Genomic DNA, 27,681 nt, shown 5'->3' on the forward strand with positions numbered 1-27,681 from the left:
TAGTTTAAAAAAGTAATCTGATTACATAACTCGAGTTACTTGTAATGCGTTACCCCAACTGACCGCGATGGAGATCATAGTTCAAAATTATTTGCAATGGAAACGTATTTTTATATTTTTAGTTTTAGCCAACGATAATAACCCTGGTTAAAGAGTATCAACTCCCATAAAAGCAAATCATTTTGAAATTAAATGCTTTATTTACGAGTGCATACAAACTATTACGGGAAGCAATCTATTTCACATTGAAAGTAAAATTCAAGTTCAAGTTTGAAAAACGTGTCTCAACCGTAGACGTGAGACTGAATGCAAGAGCACAACTCGAGCGGTTCAGTGCAGACAGAAGGAGAGAGCAAGAGAGTGTGTCGTGATGACTGGAGTCGGATGAAAGGATTTCTGGGGGAACACGTTTGTAAGAGCGCGTGCACATGGGAAATCTGCATCGGCACAAAGACTGCAGGAAACATGATTACTGCAGTGGTGGAATCCCTTGCCTGGAAAGGAGGGTTACCCCTCACCTCTCCTCTCGCAGGCATCCCTCGCCCGCCCTCCCTCTCTCTCTGAATCCTAGTGTTTCCCTGTTTGATATGTAATAACGCCCCCGCTACCCCCGCACTGCGCTGAAACAGCTCAGCACAATGCATTTCACACCGCATGTACGTGTCGTGCACGTGAGGATTTCGACAGAGGATGTGGCTAGTGCATAACCCAAGAGCGCAAGCGGTGGTAATAAAACACCTTAACACGTCTACACTTTAATGCCTGTAACATTAATCAATGTGTGCTGCAGCACTTTGTAGTATTACTGCAGAAAATCACACCCATCTGGGTCTTTCTCACACAGCACACAATAGCCACACGTGATTCACTGAATGGTGCTTGTCATGAACACGTCCATTAGGAGCCCATATGCTTTCTCAGATATTACCTAGTGTGTCAAAGATTAACGGAGTTATTGTTTCCCAAAAGAAAGAACCGATTCTGAACTGCTTGAAACGAGTCGTCAGTAATTGCAGTCTTACTTCCTCCACGAACCAACCGAGGTTTGTGACAAATGTGCATAATGCTAGCCTATGGTCTTCATTAGCTGGGTTTCCATCCAAACGTGAAGCAAATATTTTCCAAGTTCAAAAAAAAAAAAAAAAAAAAAAAACGAAATATGTGCGTTCCAATCAGCTTGTTCGAGTGGACGACATTGGTATTGGTAACCTAGTAACCAACAGTAAATAAAACACCATCAGCGGAAACAGTGATGTGTCGTTTGAATCTATGAGCCGACTCCTTTAAGTGAACTGAGTCGTTTCCTGTCTGAGAGCTGTATACTATACACAAACCGTATACAAAAGTAAACTCTTTATTACTGAGCTGAGCCAAATGATTGGAAATTATTTCCCTCTTTTTAGGGAATAGGAATTCCCATCGTGAGGAAACAGCAAATTAGTCACGTGTGTTTAATGTTCGCTACGTCAGAATTTATTAGGCAAATGCGCAAATTATTTCGCATTAACTCTTTTTCGCACAAGTCAAAAACCACCTCAAGCGAGCGTAAAATTTGGCGTTTCCATCTCGTTTCTGATGTGATGCTTCAAAATGCACATAAAAACAGGGTAATAGAAACATAGCTTTTGGCTATTGGCTGCCCGCGAACAACGTCTACTTTGACTGCCCTCAAACACTGTAATTGTAGCCTAGGTGAGTTTGGTTCGTGTTGTCGATATTTTGAGAATACTTTGCATGCACTTCAAAAGGATTGGGATTGATTGGGCTCAGATTGATCGGTCGACCAATCACAACAGACTGGGCCATCTGACCAATCAGAGCAAAGTAGGCTCTCGGAAAGGCGGGATTTAGAGAGACTGAATCCTTGATCGAACCCTTTCAGGCACCGTGAGAAAAGAGGTGATGCTGCAATGTATATTATGAGAAAATGAAAGCGTTTATTGACCTTGGATGCATGTAAACCAGTTGTAGGAGACCTCCAAAACAAAATTAGGAACCTTTCAAATAGCATGATAAAATAATAAACCAAGTCACACACTGTAAGATATAAATTCACAACTAGAAACTCACAATTTTGCAATATAAACATGCAATTATAAATTGTGAAATAGTCACATTTATGAAAAATAGCTGCCGTTATGAGAAATACTCACAACAGTAAGATACACTCACCGCCCACTTTATTAGGTACCCCATGCTAGTAACGGGTTGGACCCCCTTTTGCCTTCAGAACTGCCTCAATTCTTCGTGGCATAGATTCAACAAGGTGCTGGAAGCATTCCTCAGGGAGTTTGGTCCATATTGACATGATGGCATCACACAGTTGCCGCAGATTTGTCGGCTGCACATCCATGATGCGAATCTCCCGTTCCACCACATCCCAAAGATGCTCTATTGGGTTGAGATCTGGTGACTGTGGAGGCCATTTTAGTACAGTGAACTCATTGTCATGTTCAAGAAACCAATTTGAAATGATTAGAGCTTTGTGACATGGTGGAAGTAGCCATCAGAGGATGGGTACATGGTGGCCATAAAGGGATGGACATGGTCAGAAACAATGCTCAGGTAGGCCGTGGCATTTAAACGATGCCCAATTGGCACTAAGGGGCCTAAAGTGTGCCAGGAAAACATCCCCCACACCATTACACCACCACCACCAGCCTGCACAGTGGTAACAAGGCATGATGGTTCCATGTTCTCATTCTGTTTACGCCAAATTCTGACTCTAACATCTGAATGTCTCAACAGAAATCGAGACTCATCAGACCAGGCAACATTTTTCCAGTCTTCAACTGTTCATTTTTGGTGAGCTCTTGCAAATTGTAGCCTCTTTTTCCTATTTGTAGTGGAGATGAGTGGTACCCGGTGGAGTCTTCTGCTGTTGTAGCCCATCCGCCTCAAGGTTGTGCGTGTTGTGGCTTCACAAATGCTTTGCTGCATACCTCGGTTGTAACGAGTGGTTATTTCAGTCACTGTTAACCTTCTATCAGCTCGAACCAGTCTGGCCATTCTCCTCTGACCTCTGGCATCAACAAGGCATTTCCGCCCACAGAACTGCCGCTCACTGGATGTTTTTTCTTTTTCGGACCATTCTCTGTAAACCCTAGAGATGGTTGTGCGTGAAAATCCCAGTAGATTAGCAGTTTCTGAAATACTCAGACCAGCCCTTCTGGCACCAACAATCATGCCACGTTCAAAGTCACTCAAATCAACTTTCTTCCCCATACTGATGCTCGGTTTGAACTGCAGGAGATTGTCTTGACCATGTCTACATGCCTAAATGCACTGAGTTGCCGCCATGTGATTGGCTGCTTAGAAATTAAGTGTTAACGAGCAGTTGGACAGGTGTACCTAATAAAGTGGGCGGTGAGTGTATATAGTCAATTCCGAGAAATGAAGTTGGAGTTATGAAAAAAAAAAAAGAGTCTGCAATACCAACTTTGTCTTCCATAATTAACCAGATAATTAATCTGATATCCCTCCCACATTCAAACCTCTCATTTTTGAATTGCTATTGTCTTACACAGTGATCATTTCTTTTACCAAGGCAACAATTTGCATTTACATGGCAACCATAATTTCTTCCAAAATAAGTTACTGAATTTTTCTACTAATGCAAAACTGTCATATAAATGAATCTGTGATATCCTGCAAATAATGTAAGCTTTCATAATTGTCTTAATAAGCATAGTAAATATGTAATTGTAGCATTTTGCAGAAACATTGTAACATGATCCATTTGTCAAAGTTTCCCTGTTTAGCCATCTCTAGTATTGAGAGCAACCTTGGGAACTAGACACTAATGTTTGATGTACAGTCTGCTATCTGCTAATGCTGTCTAACCTTTACAAAAACACAAAGCACAACAGCCGGATGCCTGAACTCTACTATAACACTGCATTTACAACTCTTAGCCAAATAAACCTTTCTGCATCTGACAGTATAAAGTCAGTGCAGTTAAATCATCCTGTTTGGGTTCAACTGGGTCAATGTTTTACACCCGCTTCTCAGTGCAGGGAGACACACTAAAACAGACAAATATTTATAAACTCACAATGATGTCATTAAAGTTTGCGTATTCGCTTGCAGTGAGGTTTAGGGAAATGTGAAGCCAGAATCATGTTTCTGAAGAGCTCTAATCTATTTACAAATCGTCATCAGTACTACAGTGTCACAAATCGCATCAACCCACCCACACTGCACTTCACTGAACTGAATAGATTGTTACACCGAGTATAGTCATTCTCTGGAAATGACCTTTGATGCAGCCTAGTCGTCACAGCTTCACATGGTAAAGAGCTGAAGTCGTAGTTTAGGTGTTTGTTCACCTGAAAAACACCTAAACTACGACTTCAGCTCTTTACCATGTGAAGCTGTGACGACTAGGCTGCATCAAAGGTCATTTCCAGAGACATGTAAAATTATTTTGCGCATTAGCGCATAATATATCACCACGGCTATTCAACTGGAGTGTTTTGAGGCATCACTAGCCTCACTGAGATTCACATATGAATGAAATGTATCATTGATTTGTACTTCAGCTTTATTTAAATTCCTTTAAACAATTTTTTGTTGGATTTTTAGTTAACAATATCAACACTGCACTGTAAGCAATTCAACGTGAAATGAAAGCAGCAGTGTAGCATCTCGCCTATTGGCACATGTTAGAAATAAACAGCTTGGAAAAAGCTGCACATTTTCAAACAGATGTCGCGCTACTGAAAGATGCCAAGTTATAGCCTTGTTACTTCTGTTAGTTACTTCCCAACATTGGCACACACACACACACACACGACCAAACCGGTTCGTCTCTCCTTTGTGTGTACAGAACAAAGCAGGGTTCAATATGTATTTAGGGTTTGGTCTTTTACAGGACAACCACATTCTACAATTTCTGACTGGAATTTCTGATCAGACAGCGACAACCACATTTACATTAAATCCAAGTAGCCTAGATTGTGCAGAGCCAAACTAAACAACTATCACAGTTTCAGGAGTGACTTCTGTAATCTGTACAAACACAATGTAGAGGGCTTATTCTTCCCGCATTTAGATCCAACTGTTACTCCTAAAAGGCGTGGTCGTTTGTGACACGCAAAAGCTTCACTTTTAACATAGCAGGCCAGGTCATTCAACCAATAAAAAAATAGACTCTTTTTCTTTTGAAAATGTCTTAAAGTGCGCTAGTTTTTGAAAACATAACATAATCGTCTCTGTGAAAACTAGAAAAACGCAATTTTGTGAAAGCGGAGACATCATACGCATGCATGTTACGTGTTCAGTCTATAGACACGTAGTGTTTCTTTACAAAGTGACATCACCAACTACTGGACTGGCAGAGTAATACAAAGTTTTTAATCGTTTTGGCGGATCTGTGTGAACGGGGATCGCTTTGACGATGTTTTTGCATGTATGCAAAAAAACAAAAGCAAAGGAAAAACGTTTCCGTTTTTAGTACATTGTTGTCGTGCGAACGTACCCTGAATGTTCCATTACTCAGGATACACAGATATTACAAGTTCTGGCTGATATTGACAGGTTGATAATTATTTTAAGTGTTACTGCTGTAATTAAATATGTTTATACTATTATGTGCAAAAAAAAAAATGCTACAAGTGAATTTAGGCATCACAACATTATATGTAAAGTATGAAAACCTTGTTTTATTTTCTTAAGATTACATTTAACAGTGTTACTGATTTATACGTTTTTTTAATATATATATATATTAACTTCAAATGAGCATGCACAATTAAACATCCAATATCAATCGATGCCAATAAGAATAATAATTAAAAATCCCTAATTGCCCGGTATCTCATATTGTGCATAAAAAATCATTACTTTAAGAATTGGGAACAGACATTACAGAATGCAACAAAATATGAAGCTAGAAGTGTTTGCATCATAGACTGTAAAAAAAATATGGACGTAGTGTCCTTGACGTCACCTCTAGGTTTCTGAAGAGCATTTTTGAAGCCCAAAGTGGCAGAGCCGGCCGTCGCCATCTTGGTAGCGCGTCACTCACGGATAAATGAAAATGGGCAAAGAGGCGGGATTAGCTGAGGTGACGGCTAACAGACAGCAGACGAACGGCTAGTAGTGACATCAGCGGCAATCCACCTGTCACTCAAGTGGCCACGCCCTTAATTATGCAGAACTTTAAGGCTTAATATAATTTAAACAGATGAGTTATAAAAATTTACCCCCCTCACAGTTGTCATGAAGGGCAAAATTAGCTATATAGACCATAACTACTCTTTGCACCAGGCTGTAAAAAAAAAAATCTGCTGTAAAGTTGGGCATTTTAACATGGGATTGACTCTTTTGCAGCCTGTCTCTAGCGGCCAGTCGGTGAATTGCAGTTTAAGTCACTTCCGTGTTGGATTCAAGAGAGAGACAGGGAGGTTGCCGCTTGGTTAGCATTCATGCATTTGTTCTCCATGTTGAAATGAGCGCACTGCCAACCCAATGAGTCATATGGAGACAGATGGTCATAGGCTTCAGAGTAGAGCGAGTAACCCGACCACACAAACCTCACACATGACTCGCTGGGAGAATTCTCAGTGACAGTTGCGCAAATATGTGCACACAAACCCCAGCAACAGACTCACTGGAGGATCTTGGCCTCCTGCAACACAAGCTCATGGCAAATCATAACTGTTTTACGTTTTGGTGAAATGGTGGCTAATTCGAATGAATTCGTACAATCTTATTCATACGTTTTCAGTGGATCTGGTTACGGCCAGTGATGGGTATGTTTAGGGGTGTGGTTAAAGGTGGGCCTTCATGCTTGCTTTTTTCTAATTGTATGTTTTAGTACGATTCACATCATACAAATTCATACTAAATAGTCACCTCGTAACATTGTTTCGTTTTCCCGTGAGATCAAGTTGGCTCCTACAACAATGGCCTCCTATCCTGGAGACCTGCAGCGAAGCATTCCTCTGCAGGAATGACATTTGCTTGTGGAAATGCTGATGGCTTATGTATCTGAATGCTGGCGTCTCCAGTGCCAAGGCAGGGTCTGCTAGACTAGGGGGCGCAACTGGGATGGGAGGAAGAGAATTAGCCCTGGCTTTCCCTCTGTCCAAGTTTCCGCTGCTTGTCTTTCTGTGGCTCATGTCCTCAGTGTGGATATACAGTAGTATGGCTGGGTGATGCAGCAAAAAATCTCTATAAAATATCTTTAAGCCTTTTGACATCAGATAAGAATTTTGGTATTTATATGCACCAATACACAGAAAAAATAAATGCATACTAGACAGGGACTGTTTAAACTGTCAGTTTTAGTGAATCATTAAATTGATTCATAGAAATAAAATTCTAAGACCATTTTTCTTATTGAAATATAAATTAGAGACGCTACTAAAACATCTCCGCTTTAACGCTCATTCTCATATCTTATACTCCTAAGATAAAGGATTGTAAAACTACTCTAATGACAGTCTTTAGGAAAACTAATGGCCAATAAATAGCTCATTAAATCCTTTAGATATTCATAATTTTGCTTAATTTTATATCATGAGAAAAATCTGTGCGAATACATCATGAATATTTAATATATCACCCAGCCAAAAGACTTATTAAATAGTTATTGATAAAAATGAGCCAAAGGCTTGGACATGACTTACAATGTGCGTTAGTGGAGTTTTCCAGAAGTCTCATAATTTATTCCCAAAGCTGTAGTAATTTAATGTTCATGTCAATGGACTGGAGTAATGGTGTCTGAGGATGGCTGACAATAAATAAAACACACATGCACTTGAAAAGAAAAAAAAGGTTTAAATCACACATTATAGCTGATGTAAAATACTCCTCAGCGGCTAGAATCAGAAGCAGCACTTTGAACTTTGCAGTCGTCATGACAATCCGCGAGAGTCTTGCGCAACACTGTAAAAATGTACAGTAGCAATCAAGAATACAATACATGTTTCCCACGATTGTGCATTAATGCCACATCTGATCCATTGCTAAAGTCTCATGCATAGTGAATGAATTCAAGTTTGCCTGATCACTAAGACAGTTAATGTGAATGTTCCAGCAAAATCTGGCAACATATTAACTTGCACTTCGAACAGTCAGCCTAAAAAAAATTTATTCAAGTGATTCAAGTGGGAAATATGATTTATTTTTAATTAAACTATGGAAGACATTTGCTGCATCCAAAATCAAATACTTCGCTACTAGATAGATTGTAAAAAATAAAAATAAAAACCTGTATGCCAACAGGGAGAGGATTTGTTAACAGCGGTAAAGCGACGCAAACGACGGCGTAGGTCACATGACAGTAACAACATGGCGGATGTAGAACATCTGAATTTCATTAAAGGATTCGTTCACTTCAGAATTCAAATTTCCTGATAGTTTACTAACCCCCACGTCATGATATTCATGTCGGTCTTTCTTCAGCCAAAAAGAAATTAAGGTTTTTGAGGAAAACATTCCAGGATTTTTCTCCATATTGTGGACTTTATAAAAAGACAGATCGTTTGGCTAGATAAGACCCTCATTCCTCGGCTGGGATCGTGTAGAGCCTTTGAAGCTGCATTGAAACTGACATTTGGACCTTTAAACCGTTGATAATGTTTTCCTCAAAAACCTTAATTTCTTTTTGACTGAAGAAAGACAGACATGAATATCTTAGATGATGTGGGGATGAGTAAATTATCAGAAAATTTTAATTCTGAAGTGAACTAATGCTTTAACACTCCACACATTCATTCTATATAGAACATACTTTTTTAACAGTCACAAAAAAAGTTTCAAACCAAATGTAATATACAGAATGCGATTTTGGACACCGGTTGTGTGTTTATGTTTGTGAAAGCTATTATTCATTACTTGAATACTGAATCCTAAAAACCTTAAGGTGATGATGATAGTTGCAAATGTTGTACTCCTACTTATAGATAAATCTGTAGAGTTTCCAATTAATAACCACACACAAACTAAACATAAGCTCCTTGGAGAGATGAGAAACAATTAAAAACATATGATTCACTGAAGCGAATCAATGATCATACAGAGTCACATGGGTTTCATCGGCTAAGAACAATCTTTCATGACATTTTTTTTTTTTTTTCGTTGTTGTTGTTGTTTTTTGCAAGCTCATTGAAACCAGGATCAAAGATTAAAATGCCATGACCCATTCATTTTCCTAAGAGACAAGAGGCTGAATCAATATTCGTCCAATACTTCAGCTTCACTCTTTCACCGCAAAGATTTTGCACGGTTGAACGAGTGCAAATGGATTTACTCTGTATTGACCGAGTTCATGGTTATCTATCTAAAAAACAGACAAAAAAAAAAAACGTTCCACTGTAACATCACTAAAATGTGGTGCCATTAAAATCAAATCGTATCTATTCAATTCACAGTTGCGGTCCATTTCTGTTAATGATGCCGTTCCTCTCTGGCAAACACGCCTCCCAGGAGATCAGATAAAGATTTGAGCCTTAACCGAAGAGAAAGACTCAGTTCAAGTGTTCAAACAGTCTTCCTCTTTACAATTATTCAGACATTTTTGGTCATGGAAATAAGAATACATAATAAATACATATATACAAACTCTACTTATTAATTATAATGCTTATTTTAATGTTAAACAGCACCAAATTTAACTGTTATTTTACACAAAAAGATTGCAAAAAAGTCTATGATGAGTTGACTAAATCTATAGTCAAGAGTAATGAGAAATTCATTTAGTTGTGGTCAAAATAAAAGGATTAAAAGGAAACATAATAAAACTGAAAAATATAACAGACATTTATATCTATCAAATCGATCATTTCTAACTATTTCTATTCCATCTAATTCTCAGAAGAGTTCAAAGCTGAAAAACAATAGGTCATTTAATCCATTGTTGGAGTGAGAGAAAAGCAAAGACGAGTGTTCGGATGGGATTCAAATCACCAAGTGTGCTTGCAAAAAACACACATTTACCTCATCCAAATTGAGTTTAACAGTGAGATGGTTCCACTTCATTAGTTCCTTTCCTATGGAGACTGTTGGTCATGATCCTGGTTTTCACCAACCTTCACTCATCTGATGTACAGCACATCATGATATAAACACTAGCAAACACAGTTAAGTGTAATGTTTGTGTATGTGTGCTGTTAAACGTGTGTATGCCGTCTACCTGTAGGCCTGATGGGTTTTCAGATCACACGGGGCCAAAAAAACATTATCTTCCAGTTTTCCACAGGGAAAAAGAAAATCTCCAGGCGGCTTCAGTATCACAAACAGAGCCTAAAATACATGGTTTGCCTTCACCACCACAAAAACAACCTTAACGCTCCGAGAAAGCTTCTATTTACCATTTAGAGAGTGTTTATTTTTCCATCTCTAATAAAGTCATCAAACTTGGACAGGGTGAGATTGCCAAATGAAATTATAGTTCTCTCTAGCATTAAACTGGGATTAAGTATTGTGCCATTAAAAACACATCAGTGATTCACATTCTCATTCCATAACGATTATTCTTATTGTATCCCCTGCCCTCATAGGCCAGTTGTGAAATCAATTCAAAATCACTACAGTAACACCAAATAAAAAACTAAATCTAGGAATACACATGAACCTGTCACATGCACATGTCTTCAAATACAAATAAATGCATATATCTACAACAAAACATACTTTTTAAATCAGGAAACAATGAAAGCGGAAGAAAGAATCCAAGCTACCAACGCGTCTTGTCGCTTATCGTAGTTGCAAAGGATGATAAACTCTTGTAGTTTTATAGTGTCACTCCTGGTTAGGATGTTGTTACAGTGGAATGATTTGCAAATCTGTACCAAATCATTAAACAAGCTGGCTCAACAGAATGATGTGTTTGTAAATTGGACACCATCATCCCAGGCAGAGAAAGACGGAATGCAACCGGAAATGAGCCAGATGTGCGCGCCAGACCTCATGCCCCTTGAAAAAGAGGATCCTCGCTCTAGGCTCAGGGAGGTCTGGCAGCTGGCATACACACCGAACACACACAACATTAGAAAACCTTACGCTCACACTGTCTGGGCTTGACTCTGCTGCTTAGTTAGTTGCTGTTGTGTTGCATCATGGGCTGATTCCTGAGGAACTGTACCACAATCCTCTTTTGATTTCAGCAGATGTGGTTAGACAATATCTATAATAGTACATTATATATAACAAAGAGACCATTTGAATAAAAAAAGAGGGGAAAAATAAGCCAATAACCAGGTGTTCTGTCTGGTAACCGAGTGCATGAAGGTTTGCCAGCTGCTGCTGATTTGCAACGTTCTATTGAGGATGCAAGCTACAACTGTGTGCTTTGTTGTTTGATTGTCCCATAATTTGGATGTACAATAGGGAAATCGTAACTATATCATTGATCCATGTATAATTTACCCACCAGCTCTCCCCATCCCCATTTACTATACAACAAAAAATGTTAATATATTACAAAAAACACTTTTCAAATTTCTTTCTTTTTTTTCTTGCATATTATACTGGTTTGAAGGTGGGATGAAACGGAAGTACAAAGACATCTTTTCTTCTATATTGTGATGTACATCTCAGTTAAACAAATTATCTAAAAAGGAAAAAAAAAATGTAGGGAGGGGACCAGCAGTACACCAATTGTGTAATGGATGGAGAGAGATGCAGTCGATTGTAAGAAAGGACGAGGTTTAAAGTGGATTAAATGATTGTAAAGGTCTGGCAAAATGTCACCAGGGAGAAGTATGTAATTTCACTGGAATATAGAGATATGACATTTTGATCATAAATTACGAGGTCAAAAAAAAATATTCACAATAAGATGGATAAAATGCATTTAGAAAAATAGAACAATTTTCATTTCATGCTGACTTCAACACAGTAGCAGTTCTTGGTTCATTTCGAGTTGAATATGGTCAAAACTAATGACCTGTGGTTGAGTGATCGAGTCAGATGGTAAATCACTAACCGCTCCAACTGATTAAATCGGTGAGAGAGCCATCAAACCGGAGCTGGAGATTGACTTGAGTCATTGACAGATTCATTAAAAACAACAGGTTCATAAGAGTCAATTGTCCTACACTGCTTGGGGCTTCATTCACTAAATGTAACATTGCTAGCAGGAAACACTGCCAGAGTATTTTAGTACGGTGTTCCAGCATGCAAACAAGACTGCATATGTTCAAAAAACATGAACAGAACCTAAATGCTCCTTCCAATATTTTTAAAGAGATGAAACAAGTCGTTGATGTACAATACAGTATGATACAGTGACAGACAGAATGTGATGCATCTCTTAACACACACCAAACGTCCTCCTCTAGTGTATCACACATTATTTAAGCATTACGTCTTAGGAATTCAGGGCACTTTTAAACAACACTCTCTCCGTGTGACATGTCTCAGGCTAATCTAATTGAAGCAGATGCAGAAATTACCACGAGGAACTGGATTGTCTGTGTTCTCATTTCGCACTGCAGTAGTAACTTGATTTCCACGGTTCTACAGAATGCTGTTCTTTAAGACAGGAAAGGTTAGACGGGACTGTGAGGCCGAAAAAAGACCACGTCTCTGACTGCCAAAAAAGCAGTTTCTAAAATGGGGCTTTTCAACTTCTGGGCCCTGCTAGCATTTCTGAAACAAGAAGTTCACACGACAAAATACGTCTGTGAAAGATAGAAGAACAGTCTATTTAATATATAGAGACCTAGATTTTCTGTGATGCCGAAAGCGCAGATGGAATCCGGTCATAAAAGTGGAATTTACTGTATACTGTGGAATGTCGAGGAATTTGGCAAAATTTGGATGAATGAATGAAAAAATAGGGCTGTATATTTTATCAAATTGCAATATGGACTGGTGCCTGTGAATGATAAAATGCAAAAAGACTGCTATTTAGTATGAAGTCTGCATGTTCTACACATGCTCAAGTTTTCAGCATCTGCCATCTCAATATATGAGGATATGAATACATGAATTTCATCTCCAGAGCTGCTCACTTTGAGTGAGAGTCACTCAGAGTGTCACTTTGCCAGCATTTCAACCTTTCATTTGATAAAACTATTGTCATTATTTTTTTGGTCTCTTTTGATTTAAACTGTACTTTGTACCTCGCAGCACTTTGTTGGCCAAAAAAAAGCATTTTTCCAATTTTATTTGATTACTTTTTAAAAGAATAATTCAATTTTGTATGAATTTATTTTATTAAACCCTTTTTAATAATTTATTTGTATTAAATAATAAAACAGAATTTAGATCAGTCAACAGAATTTCTGGGAAAAAAACATTTCACAGGGAAGTATTATTGTTAAAATTTAAATAAATGATTGAATTATTAAAGTTTTGTGAATTATTCACTTCAGTATTTTCAAAAGGTCTAATCCATAACAAAAGGAGCAGAGGAAATTCAGCTTTAGTTAGCGTGCGGTTTGCCGAAGGTCAGAATAAATGAGAGCATTGCAAAAAAGCAATATACCACAATTCCAACTTCCTATCTGAATGGGATTAGATTCCTCAGAGGACACTAATATTACTTGATCCTGAAAGTTGTGCAAGGACAACACAGACATGTCTGGGATTAAAATCAAGATTAAAATATTTACATTTATGCACTTGGCAGACGCTTTTATCCAAAGTGATTTACATTGCATTTAAGGTATGCTTTTTATCTTGTCATGCTTTCCCTGGGAACTTCATCTCCAGAGCTGCTCTGAGAGTCACTTCACCCAGTCACATCACACAATATTACACATTTTTTCATCCATGTTATCATTTCTTTAATTTCAACTCTAAGGGCCCTTTAAGGATCTAAGCGCATGGTCTAAAGCAAGTGCACTTAGTACGAATCCACTTTTCCTAGTTTAACTACGGGAAGAATGGTTGGCGCGCCGATCTAAAAAGGTTGTCTCTATTCTCTTAATGAGTAATGGGTGTGTTTTGGGCGTAACGTGCAATAAACCAATCAGAGTCTTATCTCCCATTCCCTTTAAAAGCCAGTTGCGCTCACGCCATGGCGGATTTGCAATTTCCATGGCGGAATTTGCAAGCGGAAAAATTTAACGCTTCTAGCGAGTAAACGGATCTGCTCGTGTGCGAGGTTAAACCGAGACCATCTACAGGACAAAGTGTTTTTAACAACGCGGCGCAGTACGTGAAAATCATAACTGCGTCGGGCTGAAACTAGCAAAAAACACTTGCGTCGCGCCTGGCGCTGCATTGCACTGGGTGTATGATAGGGCCCTAAACCTCTTTTGTGCTGCACTTTGTTTTTCAAAAAAAGATTTGATCAAATGAACTGATCTGACTATAAACTAGTTCAGTCTCTGATAGACTTGCTAACATTGTCACTACTGCTTGTATCAGAGATGGCACATAAAGGGATCTTATTAAAAGGTGTTTCTGATAGGGCTCTCTGGACTCAGTACTGCAGCATGTTTGCTCATGGCATATACTTCTGAGAGGCTAATTCATTTCAAGCAAGAGTTGCTATTCTCTTGTTAGGCAGAGTGTCCGCCTGCACGTGTAAGAACGATAACAATCGAGTGTAGAAAAGCAGGCTTCGGTCATGGAGAAAACTGTGGAAGAGTGCTGCAGATATGGCTGAGGAGAGCAGTGGTCTCTCGAAGCAGCGTGTGTGTGCAGCTGCACATTTCTGATATAGCTTCCCTAAAGACAGAAGAAAAAAAAGAAGAAAAAGCAGACTGGAATGTTTGAATGCGTTGAATCAGAGCGAAACCAGAGCCATAGAGAGAAAGAGTTGCGACACTCTTTGATGTTGCCGCGACGGCTGTCACGTGGTTCATGTAAGCCCCAATAGTTCCAAAACATACGCGGGCTGTCATGTTCTTCTATGGACAGACAGCAGCGATTGCATTATTAAACGGTAGATATAAAATAAAACACACACCCAAGTACTTTTTAAGCTGTTATTGCATTTTGTTAATGTCAGTTTTGCATTTGGAGAGGCAGGGTGACAAGCTTAGTGTTCATGTTCGCATGGGTAGTAGCACTGGCTTTAGCGGCTCTAACTTAACTTTTCCATGTCATTCATCTGATGATGGACGTCTCATGATATTTATTTTAGCACAACTGGGCTGTATTAGGCTATTGGTTCCCGTGATCTTGCTTATAAATTCCGATTCAGCCATTAGCCTACCTTCGTGATCACGCAAAGAGGTCTGCAGTCCGTTCAGAACTCCAACCAACATAAAATATAAATAATTACGCTGTGCATGTACAAATGAATGATTTAGGAGGGAAATGGACTGCTCCCATAACGTAGAAAGCAACGACTATATTTGCAGCAATGTTCGGTAAATATTCAACCGAAAAATATTCTTCATAAAATTAAACCGGAGAGATAGTTAATGAGTGAATTAACTATGTTCCTAAATACATATAAGCACATATATGCATAACCCTAACCCATTTAAATAAATGAATTGTGTGTGTGTGTAAGTGTGTATATATATATATAATATTATATATAGGCTATATATATATACACATAAAATATTATTAAAAATATTATATATTATATACATCAGGTTACCGTAAGTTAGCTAACGTTAGTGAAGTGTTGGTCACGTAAGCTATCGCTGCAATTAACCTATTATCTTCCTATAAACATTTACTAAAACTGGCTACATAAAATATAACTACAGACTAGATTCACGAGAGGTCGGCTAATGTGTGTAAAAGTAAAAAAAATACAGTAATTTCATTAATTTACCAGCGAGCGTACTTCGGAAGCACTGAAAATGAATAGGGTTCAATGCTGGAACTATCAGTGTTTGGAACTATTGGCTGCTCCACGACACGCGTTACTTCCGCATTCCTAAGTTCCTATGGCGGTCTATGGGAACTCTATCGCAACTCTTTCTCTCTATGGCTCTGAGCGAAACGAATGGACAGCACTTCGACTACAGTCCATTTGCATATCCATTGATTTTTAATATGAAACTAAAATTGAACTAAAACTCTCAGGAAAGACTGCATCACATTGACGAGATTGATGGATATTGCTTTTTCATATATATATATATATATATATATATATATATATATATATATATATATATATATATATATATATATATATATATATATATATACACACACACAAACAGACAAATACACATATCAGAGTTATTGGAATGGATTTGTAATGTTGGCTGTTAGTATATATACATGTTTCTTTGTTCTGGTTATTTTGTATTTGGCACACGTAAATAATATTGTCACATTCTTTACTTGCTTAATAATAAAAAAAAGCATTGTGAGCCAAGTTGTTCGTGGAAATTTTGGCATGAATGGTCTCTATGATCTACTTGGGCTTATGATACTTTTGAGAAACACAGCCCAGGTCTGATGGATGGAGTGTTTTTACTCGGGTGGCTAAAGGTCCAATAAAGAAAGGTCCTTCTCAGCATGACATGGAATTGCAGCAAACACTGGTGGTGAGTATGGATTTTTTTTATGTTTGCTTATATTTTTGTCCATTTTTAGGTGTTCTTAATCTTTTGATTATTGCTGTTGCCTACTGTAGTCATTCCGCATGTGCTCGTGATTTTAATTTACAACCTATTTTGGGTAACTTAAAAAAATTTTAGCCCAGCATTTAACATTTAACCCAATTTAGTGCTGGGTTGTCTGAATTACCCAAATTATATTGTTTTAAACCTACCATTTTCTTTAGAGTGTAGACATGATTTCTGTAAAAAATTAAAATAAAGAATCCTAATACACAAGACTTCAATTAAAATACATTAGAAAAGAGTAACATCAAGAAAATGTCAGAAAGGAACCGATACTAAGGCTCTTAATGGTCAGTGCCATTAAGGTGGGTCTTAGCGAAAGTCCATTTTCTTAATGCAGCACACCAGTTATTCCCCCATCTTTCCTGGCTGTGTGTCAGTTAACCTATCCGGCATCTCTCTCAAAGTGACGTGTTGTTTGTTGGGGTAATTCCTGATCTGTTCGTGCGCGTGTGAGTGTGTGTGTAAGAGAGATTAATCACGTCCATATGAGAATAATGCTGAGCACAGCTCTCTCTCTCTCTCTCTCTCTCTCTCTCTGAGATAACCTGTCAGTGCAGGAAGAGAGCTGCAGCTCAGGGCAATCGATGCAGTGTCTGACCCTCAATACAGCAAAGCAGGAAGAAAAAGAGAGAGAGAGAGAGACAGCGAGAGAGCGAGACAGGCAGAGACACCGAGCGAGACATGCAGCCTAGAAGAGATTTATTAATTAGGTTATACAATGTACTGGAACATAAGTTGTGTCAAAATATTGCCTAATCTTTTGATATTGTTTAATAGGGAAATACACTGTGGAACAACCAAGTTTATACATTTGAACAAGCTCATTAAATTATTTTTGCATGATATTACAGACAGGAAAAATAACTCCACGACAGCTTTCATTTGAACAAATCCCTGAGCCTGAGTATATAAACGCAAACCCTCTAGCCATGCAAACTCTATTTCACACATTGTTGTTCTGAAACATCCGAGCACAAATGTGTGTTGTATTCTCAGAATTGCAGCAAGAGGCACTCGAGTGGTTGTACTTCTACCGTTTTAGGTCAACTACTCTCAGAACAACAATGTAAAGAACATCTTATGGAGCAAGTTAAAGTAAAAGGTACCATGCGTAATTTCTATGCAAAAATAATGACGACTTTGCAAAGAGGTCTCCTCCATCTGCTATTGGTCAGATATACCCTTAAAAAGAAAGGTTCCTTATTGGCATAAATGGTTCCATGAAGAACCTCAAACATCCATGGAACCTTTCCAATGTGCAGATTCTTTATAATGCATAAAGGTTCTTCAGATTATTAAAATATTCTTCACACTAAGAATAAAAATGGTTCTTAGAAGAACCATTTTGGGTTCCCCAAAGAACCTTTCTGTAAACCGTTCTTAAATTGCATTGCCACAAAAAAAACTCAGTCTCATGCCATTGGTTAAGCTGCAACCATCCGATTGGTTTAAACTTTTCTGCTGATGTAACGGAGGCCATGTGGGCGGTTAAACATCCTATTAACCAATCATATCATATCCTAACATGTTTCACCTCCTCACCATCTAATCAAATCTCAAATCACCAAAATCTAACCCAACTTTTAAACATTTCCTCCAGTATTTTGTACACTATATCGTAACCAGACGCAGCACACGATAAAATGTATATTTTCTATGTTAATCAGAGTTTTTGTCCTAACCAAAAGCAACACACAATGAGAGACAGGGGATTCTATTTTTGGGATGGTTTCTATTTCTGCCACGTCACAGCTGACAGCTCAGGTACTGATTATGTTTTGTATGATATTATAATTTACAATGCTTTCTTTTGAGTTTGTATAACGCTGTGCATAACTTTAATAGACAATGAAAGAGACAATGGAGATCTTTTAAGATCTTGAAAATAACTCAAAAGAACGTCCAAACTGTGAACTGTGTGAACAAACAAGTATATTTATATTCCAGATATTCCGTGACTAAGTTTGCATCAGTCCCCGAGTATGTTTTTTGAATAACAAAAAAGTTTTTTTTTTTTTTTTTATCAGTTTGATTAAGTACTTATCCATTTCTTTGCAAGTGCAAAATAGCAGTGCATTTCACATACAGTTTGTGATTGATTTTGTCTTGAAGCTGTAGACGAATAGACAAATTGCTTGTCGCTGGAATCTTATTGCATTGCGTACAGTTAGGTCAATGTGAAATCAATGTGAAAGTCCTTTACAGTATATTGTATTTTATATTTATATATTCAAATATAGTATCAAAACAGTAATGGTTTTAAAAGAGTGCTTCTTAAGCACAAATCACACAACTTTTTCAGGCTGCTCCAGTCAATGCGTACACACATGTTGATGTGTAACAACAACAGATGCATTTGTAGAACTTTAGCAGAACTTTACGATTTCTCACATAAGCAGGGGTGGACCATCTCTGTCTTAAGGCCTTAATATACTTCAAGCGAAATCGAAGAACAAACTGGTGTGATGTAATTTCGAACCAAAATTCGTTTCGTGTTCGTTTCAGGAGTTTGAAACAGCTTGCCAAAGCGAACGTTGCAGAAAATTTGCTCAGGCAGGTAAATAAACCAACGAACTACCATTGGTCCTTGGCGATTACATAATATGTAGGTGTGGCTCTGTGGCTCCGCCTTCTTTAATGTGGAAATCATGAAAAAAACATTACCACTGGAGAGCCACTTTATAGTAGAAAATGCAGTTTCAATTCTAATTGAAAAGACAGACTGTTTTTTCATGTTGAATACTGTAAATATGCTTGCTTTAAACAATCTATTTTTCCACATATTTACATATTCATCTAAACATCACTCTCGGCAGCGTGGACGAAGTCAGGATGTTCACTAACAGTATATCGCTGGCCGCTCACGTATTTCGGACTTCTTTTTATCCCAAACCAAAGAACGAAAAAGCAGTGAGGATTTCCGGGCCTTTATACAGTCTCTGATATCCTGCTTCACTTGGAAATACATCAGATTACAGAACTAAAATGGGTTTAACTGACTTTAGAGAGGTTTACAGCTGGCATGCCACTGGACCTACAGTAATACTTTTTCACACATGCTCTTTTCTTTCTATAAAAACACACACTCTGCAGCAGTAAAGACACAGCTAGAGATAAAAAGGTGAAAGGAGAGAAAGAGAAAGTCTTGGCACTCTCTCTCTACTATCCTAAAGAGGTTGATAATGCGCTATAATCTATTCCTTCATCAAATCCCTCGGGTAGGAAAGAAAACGCCTCCATTTCACACTCAACACTTTGAAAATGGGACTTTTCTAAAAGGTCACAGTTTTTTCCCATTTCAATAAACAAAACACACACACACACGGAGAGAGAATCATACTAATGCACCAGCAAGAAGCACGTCGAGCACTCACACAACAAATATCCTCCTCTGATCATACATTTTTCATGTGACAGACACCAGCAGGAAGAAGATACGCATCCCTATTTGAAAGATGTGAACCCTTTCCCTTACAGGGATGTTTTAATATCATGTATATAATAAGCCTCACTGGTTTTGCAAACCAAACTAGTGTTGAAGAAAAAAAACAATCCTAATGTTTCTCGGGGCAGATGCTGAATTGATCTCCTGTCAATGGGAATTACAATGAGTAAAAACCAGGATGAAATGATCATGCTACAGGAGACATCAATTTGATTATGCTTGGATTGCTCTTCAGGAACACGGCAAAATAAAAAGCCTCTGGGAGTATGAATCACTCATATGAATCATAATTCATTAGAGATAAACACTCAAACCCTGAAATGTTTTTTATTAACATGAAGTCAACATGAGACAGCGAACACCAAATTTTACCAATGTTTGAGGAGAGTTGATCGGGAATTGATTGAATTGTGAAAAAAATGGCTTGGTGATGTCATCCAATGAGGAAAGTAATTTCAGGGGTGGAGCAAGTTGTTGTGTACTTTGTTTTTTATGCGTATGCTAGGGTATGGGTTAGTCTAAGTTTCGTCATCAGCAGGGTATGTGCCGACTGCATGGAGTTTCGACACGAATGCTTAGCATACGCGTACAGGTGAACACACAGCCTTTCAAAGCTTTTCGACACATGCAGATGGTGAAATTTGTCTCACACAAATGCATATCCTAATGTACGCGTAAAAAAAACGAAGGTTACTTTGGCCTTATACTCCATATACTCAGCTCACACATGAGCCTTGAATGTGTTGCACAACACTAGCTAGGGCTGTAGTTTGCGAGTGAACAACTAGCGAGTTCCTGTGTTGGCGCACACTATCAAATGGAGAATCCCTTGAAAGGCTACTTTGGGCTTCATATTTTAATGAAAGACCATTATTTTTTTTCTTTGGAATAACATGCACTGATGGATTGAGCATAATAAGACCGGGAAAGTACAGTCTATGAGCTGCATCTGTGACATGCCGTGTATCACCACAGGTAAGAATTGTAGTTGTTCTTTTCGGTCCTTCATAAAGTTGTTCGTAAAAACAACCTGGAAACAATTAATAATAAAATGTACATTTTAAACATTTGTATATAATATACAACGACTGCCTGAGAAGATCAGAAAGGGAAATGAATGGAAAGGAAATGATGCAACTATGATGCAATGTTATGCAACTAGTCTTCACATGGATCTGAGCTCTTTAAACTGCTCCTCCACAGGGGAAAAAAGTTTGATCTCAAAAGGACAAGTTGGTTAACTTTTGCCGGTTTAGAGTCCAATTCTCACTATTAACAAGTTGCATATTATAATGTATGTTACAAGGATATTGGAAGTTCATTAGTACTTCTAAAACACATATTAATGCCTTATTCTGCATCTCTTAATCCTAAACTTAACAACTACCTTACTAAGTATTAATAAGCCGTAATTAGGGGGAGTTTGAGGCAAAAGTCGTAGTTAATAGTTAGTAATAGTGATAATTGAACCCTAAAGTGTGACCCTTTTGTCTATATTAGTAAAGACTGTAATAGCTTCAACAAAAATACTAAATTATAGTTTTAAATGCTTCTTTTTGGCTGGAGCAAAAATAAGCTGGAGAAAGAAACAGGAGATGCCCTGGGGAAACATTCATAAATTGTGCACTTGATATGGATTTGCAGACTGATATTAAAAGTCCAGTAAGTGAAGTCCACAACACTGCAGGTGGTTCAGAAGTAGGGCACGCGAGAACCCATTTTGCATTTGTTATGCGCCCTCCAAGTTCTGAAGTTCTGTGTATGTGTATATGATGTTAAATCACAAATGTACTGTAGAGACTGAGAGCATTTGGGGCATGTCTCAAGCATCGCACAGTAGCTCAGACCGTGAATAAATCACTCACCTGGGCTGTCAGAGTGGCACTGGGGTGGCAGAAGAGAGCAGACCTGGCACCTGTTCTCAGACCGTGTGCTCTCCTGACAGTCTGGTGACTTCCAAGGGAAATGGACAGCGCCTCCTGCAGGAAAGGAGGAAATATAGAATATCAGTCTTTGAAAATGTGACATTCAAGTACAAGAAATGATAATAAAATAATAATGTGCCCTTCAAGTGGAAAGCGAAGCTGTATTCACAGGTGGGAAACATGAAATTCTATATGATACATGAATTTCTGAGATGCGAGTTTGGAAGGGGCATATCGATGGGAAACATTGCGGAACACTGTTTTATAAGATAACATCATATTAACAGTATATATATACACAGTAGAAATCGGTGAGTGGAAAGCTAGTAACCATGTATAAATAAGTGATAGAAATGGATCAAATTCATCCAGATATCTGACTTGAATGCATGATGTTAATAAAAGCCTAGTCTCAGCCTCGGACGGACAGTTGATGCATATGACATCTGATTGGCTGAATTCTACAGGATTTCCGGGAGACGCGTGTGTCGCGTTCTTTATCGGTATGACTAGAAACAAAGATGCTGTGACGCTAAACCCCGTCATGGAAGAACACTGTCGTGTTTACAACTGTGACAATCACTTATCAGGATGGATTTTCAAAAGTATGTGAAGTGTGTAAATTTAACAACAGACTCTTTAAAATACATCCAAGAGTGTTACACACCGGCATGTTATTGTAGGGACATCAACTTTATATTTTTACGCCCCTAAACATGACGAGTAACAAAACGTTCCATTGGGCGCCTCTGGGAGGTCCTTGGCCAATGAAAGCTGCGAGTCCAGTCCTTCTGCGGTCAGTCTGATACCATCGAGTATCAACAAATAGCTTGTTGTTCGGTACCATATTTCAATACCTAAGGGGTTAATCTCGTCAATGTCAGTGAGCCAATAAGCATGCAGCATGATTGGCTGTGATGAGGCATCAAGGAAGTTTCCGCCGGTTACGCTCAGAGACGTGGCTCACACGTGAGGCTGTAGTGTGTAAAGCGTCCCAACCCACATAGATGATAAAGATGTGGAAAAAATCAAAAGTGTTGCTACATTTCACCAGGCTCTAGGCCAACAGCGTGCGATGCAATATTTGCGACAAGATAATTGCTTCCAAGACTGGCAACATGACAAATCCGATGAAGCACTTGACATTGCACGGAATAAACTTACGAGCAGAAAAGGTTGCTCCATCTTCGACTGCAAGAAGAACAGGAGCGTGACACAAATGAACTGAAACTCGCCGTGTAGGCTACTTGCCTCACAGACATGAGAAATAGGCATTTAGAAAGCTTGAAAGTCTACTTTTAAACGCACGAATTCAAATCAAAAACAAATACTCTCCGATTATGTAATTCAAATGAAATTTGCATTTCTCTCTATAGGCACTTTACTGCAGAGATGACGAGTCAGCAACATCAACTTCATCTTTGAAGCCAACACTGACTCAAAACACTAGTTTATTAAAGGAGAACTCCGGCGCAAAAGAACCTTTGGTGTAATAAAACATTGGTACCTAGTCAACCGTTCTCTGAGATTTGTTTTCATGATAATCGAATGTAAAGAGTTTTATCTTGGTACCTTGTTTGGAAAACAGTCTCGACTAATCAAACCACGAACGCCATTCATACAGTTCAGAAGTTCACTGAACTTCATACAGTTCAGCTCACTTAGCACGTCGTTCGTGGTTTGACTAGTCGAGACTGTTTTCCAAAGATGGCTCCTGTCTGTATACACGAAGTGGACTGTCTTTATCTTTATCTTCTTATTAAACGGTCTGTACACTTACAAAGTTCTCAATGCTTCGTTTTGCATGTAGGGACCCTCATTATGTTACTGTGTTCGTGTGGGGCTATTTTGAGCCTTGTTAGTGGTATAAACTAGCGATTTCTTTTTACTTAATAGATGCCCCCATTACTAGCGTTATACGCTAAACAGTTTTTAGAGATAAAACTCTTTACATTCGATTATCATGAAAACAAATCTCAGAGAACGGTTGACTAGGTACCAATGTTTTATTAGACCAAAGGTTCATTTTGCGCCGGAGTTCTCCTTTAATAAACAATTAAAATGACTCCTTGCTTTTTTTCATCGACGCATTCATAATCATTAGGCTACTTTTGCCAGTGCTTTGCGGCAATCTTATTCCGACCCCCAGTAGCCTGTAAAAGTGTTTGAGTCTGTAAAAAAAAAAAAGTCAACAAACTAAAAAAATAAAACCAAAGGGTTTTTTTGTTTTTTTTTAGATAGTATGTACTGTAATCTTGTTTAAACAGATTTAATGAAATTGGTATCGAAAAAAAGTGTCGTTCAGGAACCAGTATCGAGGTCAAGGTATCGGTATCGATAATCTGGCTACGTGAGACTAACAAAAGCCTGACTGAAGTTTCAGTTATTTTAGTAAAGCTCAAAAATATATACTATGAAATTAACATTCAGTATTCAAGGATTCAAAATTGTGTTCATTTGTGAAGATTATCATGACGAACAAACAGTGTATGAATCATAAACGTTTGTTGGTCGGTCGCAGAGCTTATTTTCTGCAGCAATCCAAAACGAATTAAAAAGTCCTATTGTTTTTTTTTTATTGAGGGGCAAAAATGCTACTTCCGGGTTGGCCAACAACAATATGTTCTCACTGCAGCACTCGATAGAGAGAGAAAACAGAAACAAAATTCAGAGAAAGCTAATTTTGTGTCTGTAATTTTACAGTGTCGTGTTTTTTTGAGTGTAGTAAAATAGGCTCTTAGAAAAATAAATATCTACAATATCATTGCTGCAAATTGTTGCAATGTACCAAGTACTTTCTGATACAAACTGAAATTTGAACTATTACAACCATAGCATATACACCTCCTTTCATTTTACTCATCATATAGCAGCTGTTCCCTATCAAATTACAGCCAGTTATACACATTACAAATTAATAATGCAAAAGCTCAGGACTAAAGACAGATGCAGGTGGTATGTCGCATCAAAGAGGCAGAAAGCAGCAGGGGACAGAGTGTGGATATGAGGGACTATGTAGGCGAGGGTGTAGCACGGGTTGAGCAGGGTCAAGGACTCAAATGTCTGCAAAGCTCTTATCTTAAGTTAATGCAGGCGCCGAGCCCATAGATCTCACTCTCGACTTCTGCAGTGCATTTGTACAGCTCCCAGAGTGATAGATAAAAGGTGTCATGTCCATCACCTCAGGAACGAGAAGAAAGTAATAGAGAAAATAATAGGCCTGCGTATGCAGAGCCAGAGATGGAATTTCAAACACGTTGTGTCACCAGTGTTTAAGCAGGGAGTTGTGACAGGACAGTCAATGCGAGCAACTAAATCATTTTGTTGAACTGACACGGTCTCAGACATGAGTGAACCTCATCCACTCATCCATGACAGTGCCAATTATCCCTGCCCTTTGAAGGCTATGAGGATATCCCTCCTTCAAATCGTCTCATCAAATCCTTTATTACTTTTGCAACATCCACTTAGAATATAATAGTCGAGGAGTTTCTTGTAGTCTCAACAATTAGGCATCACGCTTACAGTCTTTTTCACGGACCATCTGATGCATATTGCACTAAAAAATGGCAAGCACTCTCTCAATCTGCCAAGCACTAATCAGGGGCGCGTTTCCCGAAAGCATCATCATCAGCCAACTATGGTCACAAGTTCCGTCGTTATCAGCATAGTTCAACAGAGTCGTTGTTTCCCGAAACCATAGTTCCATTGAACATTCGCAAAGAGCATCGCAAAGTTGTGTGGTTGGAACGACAGATCTCGACCTGTGGTTAGAAGCATAGTTTCTTGAATGACATGTGGACTCAAGAAATCCTTATCTTGAGCTAAATACGCAAGCTGACATTCAGTACAATCTGTATCTTTTATTTAGAATATAGAAAAATGTGATTTACATCTTTTAGTTTGTCAAGAGATTTAAAGTGTCGTTTTTGAAGAGTGAGCATTTGCGGCCGCGCTCTATAGTGCGTAAAAACGAGCCTATGATTCAATCTGGAAATAAAGAAAAATAACTGAGACAAAGGAGAAATATTCCTCAGATGTCATGTCCGTAATTTATAGCAAAACATCTAGCATTAATTAGATCTTAAATAGCTTCATTAAAAGTAGTTATTACTCCACCACCTGTGTAACATCATTAATCATCCTGGTTGAACGACCAATTTGCAACAATACGGTTTCGGGAAACAGTCGAGACTAGCTTGTTGATTTCTTCAACGATGCATCGTACTATGGTAGTTAAGCAGCGAGATATGTCGTTGTACGGGAAACACACCCCTGATTGGTTGGCTTTGCATAACTTCCAGGACTCAAGTGCAGGTTTTTACAATACCAGGGCGCATTTTAGGGGAAGAAGTAATCATTGGATTTGACCAAATTCACTTGACTCACATGAGATCGTAGCAATAGTAAACGATCCAGTTAATTCCCAATGGACAAAATTAAGTCCCGTCTTACATTTGTTCTTTTTCAAGAAGCCGTTTCACTCAGATATACATCACTATAGGGAAGAAAAGACTAAATCTCAAGCTCCGTTTCATACCAACATTAAATTGGTAATTTCAGACACCTGGGAGTGATACAAAATAAATAATCAGTAAAAAAAAACAAAAAAAAAAAAACTTCACAATACTTCCAAAATATACCTGTAGATTATGCACAAAACATTAGGTTTCACTTTATTTTGATGGTCCTTTCAACACATTCTGTTGACTATAAGTAACATTGCACCTACATGTCTACTAACTCTCATTAGCTAATATCAAAATAAAGTGTTAGCAGATATTAAGGAAACAGTCTACTAATACTCTAATGAGAGTTAGTTGATATGTAGTTGCAAAGTTACTTATACTCAACAGAATATTCAAATTATAACATATAAATGACCTCTGTTATGAGTAAACTAGTTACAGTTGTACTCCAGTTGCAGCAGAGGTGGAAAGTAATAAGAGAGGAAAAGACTCCTTGAGAAATACTTGGGTCACCCGAAACGCTGTTGTGATAGACCTTGTGTGCCAGAGAATCCATTAGAACTTCGTCTTTGAACTTCAGTTTTTGCGGTGGCTCTGTATATTTCTATAGCATCGCTGTCAAAGAGTATTTAGCTGGTGAAGTGGATTTACTTATTGTAGAGTTAACGAAAGTTATCATGAGCATTGTAATGTTTGAAGCAGACGTCGTAACAAAATTCAGTAAACCGGGAACAATTTAAAACGAGCGGTGCATTCATAAATCCGTAAGATCTTACGCTGTGGAAATACAAACCGGAAGACAGAACGCAATGAGTGCAGCTATATAAGGTCTATACAGTACTTCTGCTTGTATGGCATTAAACAGCCATTAGAAGATAAATATGCTGGGACAATGAAAGTTGAAGTCCTATTGACAGCTCAAAGGTTTTATGCTGCATGAAAGGTAATAGAGCATGTTTATGTGGTGAATCTATTGTGGCAGCCATTCAGATGAAGTAAGAGGTCTGCTGGAAAGCCAGTGTTGTGCTCAGCTGTGAGACTACAATTAATCCAGTACACTGGCAGTAATTGTTTACGATGACCTGAGGTTAAAAGTGCATGCTTAGTGTAATCTGTTAATTGTACCCCGTGGATTCATATGCGAGAAGATTAAAAAGAACAGCGGTTGAGAGGTTCGACTTAGGATAATAAACAAGTTTAAGTTGAACGCAAAATAGAAAAATGATCTGCCACCTCTTCGGTCATGTTGATCTAGCAAAAACAGAGCTGCTCTTTCTCCTGTGCGTTTACGACCAGATATCTTCATACAGCTGTTCTCCTTATCACTGCATGAGACT

General features: G+C 38.3%; 1 protein-coding gene across 1 annotated transcript in view; it reads right to left on the reverse strand.

Moving 5' to 3' along the window:
• Nucleotides 1–27,681, reverse strand: part of mcu (mitochondrial calcium uniporter) — a 97,556-nt gene that overhangs the window by 33,917 nt on the left and 35,958 nt on the right. Inside the window, exon 2 of the mRNA XM_056249634.1 lies at nucleotides 21,816–21,929. Coding sequence (XP_056105609.1) covers nucleotides 21,816–21,929 — 114 coding nt within the window. The remainder of the gene's footprint in view (nucleotides 1–21,815; nucleotides 21,930–27,681) is intronic.

This window comes from Rhinichthys klamathensis, unplaced genomic scaffold (genome assembly GCF_029890125.1).
Source record: "Rhinichthys klamathensis goyatoka isolate OS25496 unplaced genomic scaffold, OSU_Roscu_1.1 h1tg000003l_1, whole genome shotgun sequence".
Lineage (NCBI taxonomy): Eukaryota > Metazoa > Chordata > Actinopteri > Cypriniformes > Leuciscidae > Rhinichthys > Rhinichthys klamathensis.